The sequence below is a fragment of the Strongylocentrotus purpuratus genome, unplaced genomic scaffold, assembly GCF_000002235.5.
Source record: "Strongylocentrotus purpuratus isolate Spur 01 unplaced genomic scaffold, Spur_5.0 spur5_scaffold_19, whole genome shotgun sequence".
NCBI lineage: Eukaryota > Metazoa > Echinodermata > Echinoidea > Camarodonta > Strongylocentrotidae > Strongylocentrotus > Strongylocentrotus purpuratus.
In genome coordinates this window covers 7,545,114-7,559,691 of record NW_022145604.1, presented here as the reverse complement: position 1 = coordinate 7,559,691, position 14,578 = coordinate 7,545,114, and the positions used below count along the sequence as shown (strand labels likewise).

Below are 14,578 nucleotides of genomic sequence, written 5' to 3'. Positions count from 1 at the left end.
GAAATTTCCTAATTTATCGGTAGCACCTTTTGACATAAACAATATTACAGTTTAAATCATTTTAAAAAATACTACAATCGTACATGTAGTACAACTACCTGTTGTATAAGCCTGTGTTATCTGAACTTTATGTTCATTACAATCATCATTCTTGACTTCTTGTCCTAAGCATCTTGTTGATGTACATTTGCTAAAATTTGTAAACCCTAAAACTATGGCACGTCTCAAACTTATTCCACAAGAGACAATGTGCAAAATGAGCTGATATGATACAAGTATAATTTGATTTTATCAAGCAGTGCATGTGGATATGTGCAAGTTCATAATTTAGATTAATAATTTTACAGTTGGCCGAGATGTGGAATTTAAAATCATTTCTTTCGTTTACAATTTGGCATTTCACTTTTGTTACATGTTCCTCCATTTTTGTTGTTTTACTGGATTAGAGAAATCCTAATTTGATGTAGATTTACAAAGTATATCACACCAGGTATGTACAGATTCAAGTTGAATTAATGCTCTCCCCAATAAAATTATTATTTACATACATACATGTAATTCTCACAACCATACTGTTCATCGACAATACAACTACCGGTAATCTCTAAGCACTACAATTTCACTATTGCATCATGATCAGTTTAGTAAGTATATATTACAACGATTACAGGATAACAATTATATCAATCTATGTAACATTAAAGGTCAATGTTTGGTAAAAAATATACCATACCATCGCTTTTTTTTTGAAGGTGTTTTGTTTCTAAATCTTCTAATAGACAAGTGCACTTTAATTTCTAACTTGCATAATTTTGAAACAGGATGGAAAAGAGTCACACGTACATCAAGACCGTGTTTTAAATGCTAGACTTCCTTGAAGGAGGGGAGACTATGAAATTTGTTTAAGGGTGTTCCTCAGTACTGTTCCTTTGCACCTTAGCAGTTCAGGGCAGCTGGTTATGTATTCACCATGCACAGCGCCTGAAATTTCTGGTATTGTGCATAGTAAATACATGATTAGCTTGCCCTGCGTAGCTAAGGTACGCTCTAACATTACTGTGGAACGTCCTTACCTACCATGCAGTTCATTAAAGCTAATCTTGAGCTCTTTCCCATTTCTAGTCCTTGATATATAAATAATACAATGGTGTATGGGTAAATTGGGCAACTTTTGAATAGTTGTTCTGAAATTAATACTGACGAAAAGGTGGAACTCCCAGCTATCGCATCTGATGCTTGCAATGCAAAATACAAATATGGGAGTACAGATTCACATACTAAACTGTTGTGCTAATAAATGAGAGAAATATTCCCAGAAGACTAAATACATGGAGTTGCAGCATTTTAGTTCTATGACATTCATAAAATGGATAATACATGTATCAGCTACGTTTTGTTCTTCATGGCATTTCATGTTTTGAGGGGTGGGGGGGGGGGGGCTTAAAATGAGTCAGATTCTTTACTGTTCAGTCTTGAACAATCTTTGGGCTGCAAAGACTTTATCCGCAAGGCACCTCAACATTAACAAGACCAACACCAGACCGACCATAGACCAAAAAAAATATTACATTACCCCAAATGGACAAAATGCTCTTGGTTATCGTTATCGGTCGACTTGTAGTTGGTTTTGTTGTTAGCTTGGGTATTAGAGTTGTGGGTGGTACAGACTGAGAGTTGCCAATACAACTGATTGAGGTTTTAAGGACAAGACAAGATGAGAGGTATATATATATATATATATATCATCAGCTAATGTTCAGTATTTCAGATGTAAAAGAAGTTAGAGCTCTTCATAGATCAGCCTTCCTTAGGGTACATCCACACATGAAGCGGTAAACAGCTTCAAAACCAAGGTAAAGCAAAATAAAATGAAAAAAGTGCAAGCACAATGTGCTTCACATTTTTGCATGTTGCATCAGAAATAGGCGAGTTTATAGAGATTCAGGAGGTGGACTGAAAAATCAGTCTATTTCATTTGGAATACATGTCATATTACATGTATGTAAGACCGATTCTGGCTTAAATGGCAAAAGTCGAAAGATGGTAAAAACTTTTCCAAGCAGAAGGACTACTCCGTCTAGGTGGGTGGATAATTTTGCCTCTTGCAAAATATTCATGAAATGGTTTAAGTTTGCTGCGGCATTTTTTTAGGCGATTACCGCACCATATGTGAATGACCCTTACATAATAGCTGCGTTTGAATAGGGACATGCTAATTAAGCAGTCATGCAAATTACAGCTGGCTAGTGTGAATCCCCCCAAAACGTTATGCTACCTATCCAAAGAACGATACTGCCATGGCTCCCACACGGATGTGGACTTCATCGACGACGACGATGGCGACGTCGGCTGATACAGGGATCGATGTAACGATGACGATGATGATGACATTGGGGTTGGCGATGAGGGAAATCTTGATGGTGGGGGTGACGTCATGGATCTCAAAGATGATGAGGATGATGAAGACGGGAACGACAGAGACATCGATGGCGATGTCTGCATCATCGACCAGGGATCGTATTGCGGATGATTATTAATCCTCTCCGTCACTTGACTCTGCCTCATGAGAGGAGTCCTATATATATATATTTTTTTTTATGGGGGGGGGGAGGGATTAGGTAGAAATTAAAATTGAATGGAGGGGGGGGGGGGGCAAAAAAAGAGAAGAACAAACAAAGGATTAGTTTCAATACCTCTTGTAATACATCAAAGTACAACCTCAATATATTGTTTTTAATAGTACATATACAGATAATCAAATCTATGACGACAAACAGCCCCACAGAAACAAACGAGAAGCAAAACAAAGCTCTTTTTTCTAGTGGTAAGGGAAGTATTTCATCCTTCCTGTCCTCAACTTGAATTATTAAAAATATATTGTACCTCAAATGAAAAATACTGACATGATTTTACTATATCTATTCATCACATATTCAAGATATATCATCATGCTATTGTTGCTGTAAACGTGGTCGAATTTAAAAGTAAATTGTCATTATGATATGAAAATACAAACTGTCTCGTTTTCATGTCAAATTAGGCATTTCCTGTTTACAAAAATTCAGCTTATGAGAGTCTAATGATATTGAAAGCAAAACTGAATGCACAAAAAAATTGTTCTTCCTTCCTTTGGACAATTATTATAAAATCAACGAATATTCCTGACTTCAAACATTTTAATGACACTAGATGATATCAATCAAGAAAAGAACCATACATTTACATTCAAAAATCCATAAAGCATTTCTTACATTATACAATGCAGACAACATAATCACAGCCATTCTGTGATATATAAAGCTCTGATAACTCTTTAATAAAACCAGTGGAATAGCAAATTCTGCCTGTGATATGCAACTGAAGGATTCAAGTGATCGTCTCTGATCAATTGAAGAAATTACTGAAATCGCTAAATATGAATATAATACAATTAGCAAGCTTTTTTTAAACTTCCTTCTTTCTCTTAAAGTTAATAGGGAAGCATATATCAATTAATTCCAAATTGCCATTCCACTGAAAACTCTTTTATCAAATCAACAACAAACTTTGAAGTGAGGTCATATCATAATGTGCTTTCTGAAAAGTCAACAAAAAATATTTACAATCTGGTTAAAGTTTCATAAAACTAACCAATCTGCATCATCACAATGATGTTTGGAACAAATTTGCTTGTTCTACTTATATTTTGATCACATTCTATTTATACTTCCTTCTATTAAAAAAACATTATAGTCGATTGCCTGAGCGAAATAAGGTAGACCGAAGTGATGAAAATATATGACCAAATTGTGCTGTGACAACTTCCACAGCCTGTTTTGAGATTATTTATATATCATGATTTTATTTGTATAATTCAAAAAAATAGTTGGGAAAAGAAAACATAGATTTTTGTTTTAAAAAATTGCCAAATCCAAATCAGAATTCAATAAAAAAGGTAAGTTTTCAGAAAGATTTTGAAAGAAAACGAGGGACAAAAAAATGTGATGAACAAAGTTAGAGAAGAAAAAAAAAACAGAAATGATATAACCTCACTCCACATAACGCATTCTGGGTACAATACAAAAATACATAAGAACATAATATCAAATAACCATGCAATTTCATTGTTGCAAAATCAAATTCTCAGAACAAAGCGCAGATGCACATACATGTACATACAGGTAAAGAAAATTGTGAAAAATGCAGTAACACAACACACAAAACTCCTGAATATCATTACAGAAATATTACTATTCTGAAAATTTGTGATTTCTCATAAGAGTACAAAATTGTTTTTGAAACCCCCATTTGTCAGTAACTAGAATACACATTTTAAACAAATACAAGTGCAAACTTAATATCCAATCTTACATAATAAGAATAGCGCACATGGTATTTTCACAAATACTTTTATCTTAAATTATCCCTTATTATAACGTATTGAAAGAATCCAATTTCAAAGGAAATTCACATCAAAGTGATTCCATGGCTCATTTAATTAAATATCTCTTTAAATTAATTCTAGATTTTCTAGAAACCTCTGTTATCAAAGCACAAATCAATTTTCTGCTCGTACTAACGTTTGATCATAATCAGCTCCTTTGATAAGAGATGTTTAGGCTAATACATGTACTGTATGTACTATTTTCTTATACCAAATATACAAATTCAAAAAGAACTTGCATTTGATATTACATCCTAAAATGCCTACCGGTACATGCATATATTTCGCAGGTAAAGTTCATTGTTATGAAGAAAAAAAGGGAGAAAAAAAAAAAAACATATCGAATGATGAAGTCTGTGTTAGATTTACCCAAAACCTTAACTTTGCAAAATAAAGACCATAGGAAAAAACTTTAAATAAATTAATACGACAACACATATGTACCAACAAGAAATAAATATATTGAACTAATAAATTATACCACATGCCAACATTAAACACATGCATTAATCAACAGATAGAGGAGAGAAATCAAACAAAAAGGAAACTTACATTGACACAAACGATGAAAGCATGCAAGGTATGTGACAGGAATGCGAAGGTAGAGGGCAGTGTGCATACAAGGTAGTGGCAGACACGTGCAGTACATGGCAGGCAGCAAGGCTTTTTTGAAATTTCCATTTAATTTATTTTCATTTCTTTGTGATAAAAGCTTTAATATTTTGAGAGAAAATTAATGTGCTAGGTTTTTTTTATTGAATATTTATCAACTACTTGCTGCGAAGGCAGTGATTTGGTTTTTAGCATTTTTTTTATTAACAAAATTGTGTTGTAAACAAATATCAGGTACAAAAAAGCAGTATTAAACCTAAGTTTATAACACTTGCCTGATATTTTCAAAGACAGCATATAAAATTGTGAGGCAAAATTTAATAAAGCTAGAAAATTCTTACAAATGTTAAGTTCTAAATTGCAAATTCTTACCTTAGCAAATATTTTTTGAATCCTATATTTTATTATTGTTAATTTGAAATATTTGTTTTAAAACTAGGATATTCTTTTGTTATTAAAGAAGACTTTTTAGATACCAATTCAAGCAAGCAAAGTAGAGATAGTAAAAACTGCAAAGTGCTGGAAGAAAATACCAGAAAATATAAGTGCAGATCACAAAAGAACAGTATCGAGTGCAATACAACGATGCAAGGTGCAAGATAACACACAACTCCGGTGCAGCAGTGCTTCAACGATAAACATCTGTCAAATCATTTGAATACATATCTATGCTTACTAATCATGTTGGTTAATATTCTAGGTTTCTCGCTGCTTAGGGCGGTAGAAGTCCATCATTAGAAGTATCAAAATTGAGAATAAAAAAAAGAGGGGGAAAAAAGAGGGAAAGGAAGACAAAAGAAAGGGAGAGAGAGAGAGAGAGAGAGAGAGAGAGAGAGAGAGAAAGGCACAAAAACAGATACCTAGCTCAAATGTGGCAGATATTTACAATGTCTTTGGATGTTTTAAAGTGCTATTTCAAATAATTAACTTTTTTGTTCTTGCTTTCTTTTTTTGCTGTATGCAGGATAAAAAATAGATAGACAATAAATTATGTATGACAATAGATATTTCTAATAATACCACTTCATGTATGTTATGAGTGGGAGTGAAAACATGTTTATGAGGGGAGAGAATGGGATGAAAACCACAATGATGACAAAAATTTCAAACAGTAAACAACAAATTAACCACTCATTTTGTTACAATTAAAGTTTCACATTATCATGTCAAATCTCTTCTTTTTTATGCCATTGAAATCTATTAAGTATCAGAATTAATTTTGATATGAGAGTGTCTGCATTGTAATCATGCCAATTCTCAATTGGAACGAGTGACTATTAAAGGATGAGAATCTTTGCAACATCTAAATATCTGACATTGAAGGGGAACAGTTAATAGTGTCAGTTCTCAATTAACTAGAAAGTTACAGAAAGAGTAAAGATATATCACACAGCCATATAATATTTGGTTAGTGTCCAGAAGTCCAATTAGTTAAGAAAATTAAATATATTTCAATCTGCATAGATGCAACAAAAGAGTGATTAAATGTTTGTTTACTATTCATATATCAGTTCAAATAAATTGGTATGTTCACACTCGCTAAAAACACACACATCAGGCACCTTTCACACTTCGTGGAGTTATCGTTATATCTGGGATGAAGGAAGAGGAAGGGGTTGGTGATTTATGCACTATATATTTATGAAAATTTTTTATTTTGGATCTTAACAAACAAATTATGTTCTGCTGTGTGCTTATATACCATCTAAATAGTGAAAATGTATGTAATTTGTGCCATCTAAAAATGTCTATATTTGCAATGTGTAAATAAAATATGTTTATGGATGATTTCAAAATGTCACTGTCATTTGTGGATCGAATTGAATTTGCATGAAATACACTCCTACACTGAACATTAGGGTAATATAGCTTTAGAAATTGGAAATTGAGCATGTATGAAAAGTTTTAATACAAAGGGCAGAATTTAGACATGTAAAAAGGAGAAGGCATTACTGTACATGATAGTTTACAGGTTGGAGGTATACATACATGTGGTTTGAAGTTGGTACAAATTGAAGCCCTTTTCTTAATGTCAGCATTATGTGACTTTGTTGGACAATTGATGAGGTTAAATAGTCGAACGGAACAGATTGAAAATATCACACACAATTAACACACATGAATGTACTGAAAACCCAGTAAGTTTGTGAAAATGCTACACAAATTCAGCACAGAGCGACCCATTTTATTTGATAATTCTAATAATGAAATTCCATTGTGACAGCTCAATGTTAAATACAAGTACAAAAGTTCCTGTCAAATTTAGGAAGACTGAAAAATGTTAAAGGGGAGTTTAGAATTAATTTCTGCGCTGAATTTGCGAACATAATCACTGAATCACAGAGAAAAAACGATGAACATGAGAACATAGACAGACTTAAAACCACAAATGAAATACATGTACAAACAAAATATAAATGAACTAATGTGGAGACAGAACAATAATGGATGATGGGGGACAAATGGTCTGATGAGAGGGGAGGAAAAGGGAGAATAAATGAGAATAAACCCAAGGCAAGAAATAAAAACAAAAAATTAAGAATGCAAGAGTGGTTTTCATCTTATCATGGCTTGTGGCATATATTTTCATTGTATCATACAAGAATAGCATAGCAATCCTGGCCCCATTTCACAAAACTTGTCATCAGTGACAAATGACAGTTTTTGTTATAAGCTACTGAAATCCTTGCTTCTGATTGGTTATCAGCAGATTTGTCACTGATTTATGTCATTTGCCATTGAAAAAAAGCTTTGTGAAAAAGGTCCCAGGTGGTCTCATTTTAGTGATAACAAATTATAGAAGAAAACAGCAGATTTATGGCTACAACTGCCTCATGATGCAAAAACCTTCATATTTTTCTCTTCATATACACTTTCATCTTAATATCAAATGCTTTGTATCAACTTCTTTCTTCTGATAAGATGTCAAAAGACTTTAATATCATCACAACATTTACTTTGCAATTCCTCTATTTCTTCCTTCCTGTGTAAATTAATTTCTTTGAAGAGTGATGGTTTAAAGATAAAAAAGTTATAGTTGCCAATGATGAGATACATATTTCTATTTGAACTTGCAAGACAAAAGAGCAGATAAAAATGTCAAAGGTCGTATCACTTCCAATCAAGGAAGCACGCCCTCTATGTGCAGTTTGTGTACAGTTAGCATAATCCATGGTTATTGGAATATCAATTATAATCATGATTAACATAGTCATCGCCTCTGACATCAAGAATGTTATATTGCAGTGTCATTTCTGACTAACCGTACGTTTTCTTGTAATGTTGAGATATCGCAAATTCATACTTACTATATAATTATGGATATATCTTATCAATGAGTATATACATTATCTTACAGACTATAGTTAATATAAAAGTTGTTAAAACTCAAAGTAATATATATTAATATACCAAAATAACTCTTGCATAAAATCAATCAGATCCATAAAAACATTACACTACAGTCCCACAAACCCTTTCTCCTGTTAGGGGTACGTGCCATTCCATCAATAAAACTACTGTATGGTTTACTAACAAAATGAAAACATGATGTGAATTTGTACAAGGTGAGATGTCATTATAATATCATTAAGGTTCATAAAACATAATCTTTTTAAATATTTCAAATGTTAAAATGTCAAAACAAAGAAAGCCTAGAAGTATCATTTCCAATGATAAGTTTTCAGCAATGAATAAAACTGTTCATCACGCTCACTGATGAAAGAAAAAATATTCTATTTTCAAAGACAAAAATATATTAATCTAGTTTTCTTGTTTTCCTTCCATCTTTCAGCTTCATCAGTCTATCATATCAAAGACGTGGTGCTACCCAACTGCTCATATTTACAAGCAACTTTTACCATTTTGGAGGGATATACTGATCCCTAAATTAATCTTGTCAATCTAAAAAATCTAGAGCATCGATTACAATTTTCTGAATAGTTTAGACATAAAAATGGAAATCAACAAGGAGCCAATTTTAGGTTATACACAAAACATTCAATTTACATTGTACACATTATCCGTCTAAAATAGGGATATGTTCATATAGAAAATACACAGTATGTACAAGCTGTACTGTATGTACACATATAGAAAATATCATAATAAGAAACCGACACTGGTGGACCAATTCGAACTTTGGTTGGTATTGGATTGAGAGAATACATTCATCACATACAGACCATTAATATTGATAAACTGTCTCTTGGCAAAACAGACATGCAATGACATGCATGGGACTGGGGAGAAACAGATCACATATGATTACTTTAAATGTATATGTCGGACTTAACAAAGGGAATAAATATTTGTATATATCGATGAAGAACATTGCATTTAAGCTTTGGGATGGGGGGGGGGGGGAGGTGTATATGAGATCAAGATAGCTGCCCTTTTCTACTTTTTTTCTTCAATGTTGGTTCACTGAACACTCATTGAAACAAATGTGCAAAAATATGTCACACCAAGCTGTCACACATATCAGTAACATGTAATTGATGTTTTAATGAACATGTGGTATATAGCTCTAGTTTAAAATAAAACTGTTATTCATAGTAAAGGAATGATCTCTCTGTTCCTAAAAACCTTTCTTTAAAAAAAAAATCTTAGAATAAGAAGTAAAATAATAGAATGGTAATGTATTCCTTTCCCTTTTTCAGATAAAAATTCACTGAGAACTATGCGATGGAAGGAATTGTGATCTGTTTTCGGTTTCTCAATTTGTAATGAACATATCAAAGCATTCCAATACCAGTCAAAGTTGGAATTTGGACCACAGTGGTTTCAATTCTACTATAATTACAGACTACATCAATATAGCACCTATTAGAAGCAGTATAGTGTATGTTGTTTACAACTACACTTGAGAAAAAATACAGAGAATATTCAATGGTGTTGATAATAGAAGACAATGATGATGAGGATGATGGTGATGATAATGATAATGATGATGATGTTGATAAGGATGATGATGATGATGATGATGATAAAGATAAAATTCAACAGAAAGTGTGATAGCAGTGTATTATCAGGTAATGATACCCAATGAAAGAAAGAGAAGAATTTCAGAAGAAATAGAATTGAGAAAATAAGAATCATGATGATGATTTTGAGGGTGATGGTGTAAGTGGATGTACATGAAGAAGATAATGTGAATATATTAACTCATATAAGTATCTGGGGCCAGTTTCTTGAAACAGTCACAGGTCTAAGTTCACAAACATCCCATAGAAACATGTGTTTATTCTAAATAGAGGATACATCACAAGATTCTCTGGGATGCCCAAGAAGTCAGACTCATGGATTCAAGAAAGTTGACAAAATGCATTTTCTTTCCTCACTTTCTTTCAGATTATCACTCATGATATTAATATGTATCATTGTACATTTATGACAGCACCAATTGCATATTTTCATGAAATCCCTCCATTTATCAACTACCGATACTACTTTAGTGTACAGCATCAGAGCATAAAGTTGTGAAATTAACAGAAAAAGCTAAACTGTTTTAAAGGAAATTAATAAAGAGTAAACAATCCCTAGTTTGAAGGGTTATTTTTCAATCATCCTTCTACAAATTTCTATTTTTGGTAATGTCTCACATTAAGTACATGAAGTGCAGCATTGAACTTTGTAAATTAAATGTTTTCTAAATGGTTTAGGCGCTCATTTCTTGAGCATATACAATATTTCAGAAAGAATCTTGCTCTGCATCAATCGATGATCATAACATTGGTAAATAACAACAGATCTGACACAACTGAGGAAATTATTGCCATCATAATGACTAAAGGGGAATTAAAACTCAATTGTATTCAGCTAAAAGTTTGAGCTGACAGCTTCTGGTTGTAGTTGTAATACATTTGTAGAATTCTTTCTGAACGAATTGGACACATTGCAAAGTTCTTTCTTTTCTTCATAGAATACACATTTGTCATGCAATTTTACAGGTAAAAGGTTGGAAAAAGCAATTTGCTATAAAAAATAAATAAAAAAAGCAATTCCTATATTTCAGATTAACAATTCAAATAAAGAAAAAGAAAAAAGCAGAGCCCATATTAATGTGCATTTCTAAAGAATTGAATTCCTCTTTAATTATATTTTTTGTCCACATTTGAAACATCAGAAAACAGAAACTAAATATTTTTCTATCAAAATAGAACCAAATACAATTTTGCTATACTTTCTAAGTTACTACAAAATAAAAACATGTAAATATGAAATTCTCTTCATAACATAAAAAATAATCTATAAACATAAGTTGGCCACTCTTCTGCTACTGAAAGGTCAGGGAACTATCAGCCCAGCTGCTAAAATATTCTCTTTACATTTGATGATAAAGCTTCATTTTCAACAAAATTTCTACCATTTCAACTAAATTCTGAATCTACATCTACTAAACCTGTGTACCTTGGTAAAAATTGCACATTTGTGAGCAAAAATGGCAAGTAACGAATTAAGTATAAATAAAATTCTACACATTGCAATGGGTGCATCATTATATATTAATAATCTCTCTCTCAAATAAAAAACATTAGTAGTTTATCTGGTTCGTGTGTACAAACAATCTACATGTATACAAAAATGCTAGAATTGTGTTATGTTATATTACTTTTATTTCCTATGTACACTTGTCATTAGCTGTGCAAAATGACAGAATAAAATTGCTGCGTGTGTAAGCTTTACAACTTCTTTCCAAAGTCCGATTTTTATTTTGCATGGCATGAATTCTTATGAGTGCTGCAATATATACATCACACTTACACAAATAAGATCATTGCTTTCTTTCGAGTGGAAACACATCTTTTTGTGAAGGTTATAGAAGCACAAAACACACGCGGGAACACGTCAAACACTGGGGTTTTGTGGAATCTTGAGGTATATGATCATGAAAGCTTAAGGGTTTTACTGGAAGGTGGTGGGGTAGGGGGTTGACTAGGTTTCAGGTTGGGGGAAGGGTAAGAAGTTGAAATTACATCAAATCACAGCATAGCATTACATGGTAAGAGTATGAAAACATCAAACGAGGTTTAGGATAAGGGAAACATGCCGTGTACACATAGGGGTAATCGGCCGGAGGGAGGGGGGGGGGGATGAAACTATCAAGTAATCCTTGTGGGTGGGGTAGGGGGTATCTTCTTTGTTTTCGTCGGTGAACCAATAGTGCTCAGCCTTGTCGTGTCGCTTCTCTTTGGTGGGGGAGGCGGCCTAGAGGCCTTCTGGGGCGGGGCATTGTTGTTGCTAGGGAAAGGGGGTGATCTGTAACTGGAAGAGGGGGATGGGGAGGGCGTGGAAGTGGAGCTCACAGACGAGTTGCTAGGGCTCATTGGCACACCATATGAGTTTGGAGGATAGGCGTTACCTTGAGGGAGCATGTTGTTTACGTGCACCGGTTTGGCCATAGGTTTAGGGGAGGGCTTGGGAGAGGGCTTGGGTGAGGGCTTGGGCGACATGGGGAGTGGCCTGTCCCCATGGACACTGGGTTTTGGAGAGACCACAGGACGTGGGACGCTTGGCTTCTGGTTGACCATCGGTCTTGGAGACATGGGTTTGGGGGACATGGGAGGGGGCACTTTGTTTGCCAAGATGGGTTTGGGCGATGGTGGGGGCTTGTCTCGTACATTGACGTGGGCGTGGGACGGGGACTGCTGGTGGTAAGACTGGTGTTGCGGAGAGTGTGGCTGGGGAGAGCGTGGTTGAGAGAAAGACTGCTGAAGTTGTGGGTGTGGTTGGGGCGAGGGTTGGGAGTAACTCTGACTGACAGGTTGGTGGTTTGTAGGAGGGTGTGATTGTTGGGTCTGGTAATGATGACGAGGGGACGGAGAAGAAGAAGGAGAAGGAGAAGAGTTGGGTTGGGGTTGATAGTGTTGGTTGTTGTGGTGGGCTGGAGAGCGGGGTGGAGACTGAGATTTTGGGGGTTGTTGTGAAGGTTGGGTGGTAGCCACAGTTTGTCTGTTGCCAGGCAATGGAACGGGCTGTCTGGGTTTAAGCGCATTACTGAGTTCATTTAGAAAGACAGGATTGGCTTGCCTCAGATTCTGTCCCTGTTGTGCCCGATCAACTGATGTCTGTCTCTGAATCTGTGGCTGCAATTGCTGCTGCTGTTGCTGCTGCGACGGAGGCCTTTCAAAAGAAACATGCCTCTGAATTTGTGGTTGCGGTGATGGTGGAGATCTAACTGCATCAAATGACACATGCCTCTGCATTGATTGTGGTTGCTGTGGCTGCGACCTCTCCATTGATAAATGTCTCTGAAGTTGTTGCTGTTGCTGCTGATAAGCTCTTTCAGAAGCCTGCCTCTGCAAATCTTGCTGTCTCCTCTCCTGCTCCTGCCGCTGTTGCTGCAACTGCTGCTGGTGTTGCAGCTGCTGCTTGAGTTGGTCTTGCTGCTGCTGCTGAATCTGCTTTTCCAGTTGCAGTTTCTGATGCTGCAACTCCTGCTGCAGCTGATGCTGCTGCTGCTCAAGCTCCATAAGCTTATGCTGTTTGGCGACGATTTCCTGGCTACCCTGCGTGGGCTGGGGGTAGTTTTCCGGCCCTCCGGCATAGGTCATGGGTTGGCCGTAGACGATATCATCCTGCTGGGCCCTGGTAGCAGTTGCGGTGTGGGTGTAAGGGTGGTGGTATTCACTGGCCTGAGTTTGAGGTCCTAGCTGCTGTGAATAGGAGGGATGGGAGTCACTGGTTGAGGGTGTTTGTGCCATGCATTGGGTAAAGAAAGAAGGTGGGGGAGGACTAGGGGATCGTGCAGTAGCATTCTGCTGAGGTGACAAGCAATCCAGATGAGATGGTGTACAAGCAAAATGGTTAGGGATGGGTTTAGCTGAGGATGGGTTAGTAAGCGGAGGAGGGGAATGCAAAGGAGGGGTTGGTGGCGAGGAACTGTACTCATGCTCGGGTTCGAAGCCCGGACTATTGTCCGGTATCTTCTCCTCTATCTCTTCTTTAAACTTGACCCTCTTGACGCATGCACTCGCCAAGCTTCCGCCCCGTTGTCTCCCAGAGACGATGATCCCCTGGGTTCCCCTGCAACCTATCTGCGTGTCCGAGCTCCTCCGCAAGCTGGACCGCGTGGGGGCCTGGCACTGCCAGATCGGCTCATCTGACACCGTGGAGCCGCGTGCGCCCGCCGAATCGGCCACCGTCACCGAGATGGCATCGTTATGCAAAGCGACTACCTGTACCCGGGTTAGGGCGTTACTGTTATTTCTATTGTCAGTGATAGTTTGGGATGCAGGTGACCTATAACTACTTGCCTGCTGCTGTGTTGTAGGAGGAGGAGGTTGTGGGGTGGGATTGTTAGGTGGATGACTAGCACAGATCTCGCTCTCCAGGTCGTACAACGCCTTCTGCACGTCTAGGTCGTCAAACGTGTTGCCAGAATTGGCTTTCGTTTGGTTGTTGAGTTGCGGCCGATTATCAAGAGGTGGCTCCTGGAATAGAATGTATCGGACATGGTATTGTTTATATTGTACATGTATGTCTAGTTGTAATAACAAAGAATTGGAAATAACTACTGGTCAGCATCAAGCAAATACTATA

General features: G+C 36.1%; 1 protein-coding gene across 6 annotated transcripts in view; it reads right to left on the bottom strand.

The window, feature by feature from the left end:
- Positions 1 to 353: 353 nt before the first annotated feature.
- LOC592651 (ras-associated and pleckstrin homology domains-containing protein 1) overlaps positions 354 to 14,578 on the bottom strand; it is a 108,402-nt gene continuing 94,177 nt past the window's right edge. For 4 of the 6 annotated variants that reach the window (XM_030990167.1, XM_030990170.1, XM_030990168.1 and 1 more), the window contains one exon: positions 7,586 to 14,469. In XM_030990167.1, the coding sequence (XP_030846027.1) occupies positions 12,139 to 14,469 (2,331 nt within the window). In that variant the 3' untranslated portion in view covers positions 7,586 to 12,138. Of the gene's footprint in view, positions 2,576 to 7,585; positions 14,470 to 14,578 lie in introns of those variants that run through there. The other 2 variants (XM_030990172.1, XM_030990171.1) reach the window with 2 other exon arrangements.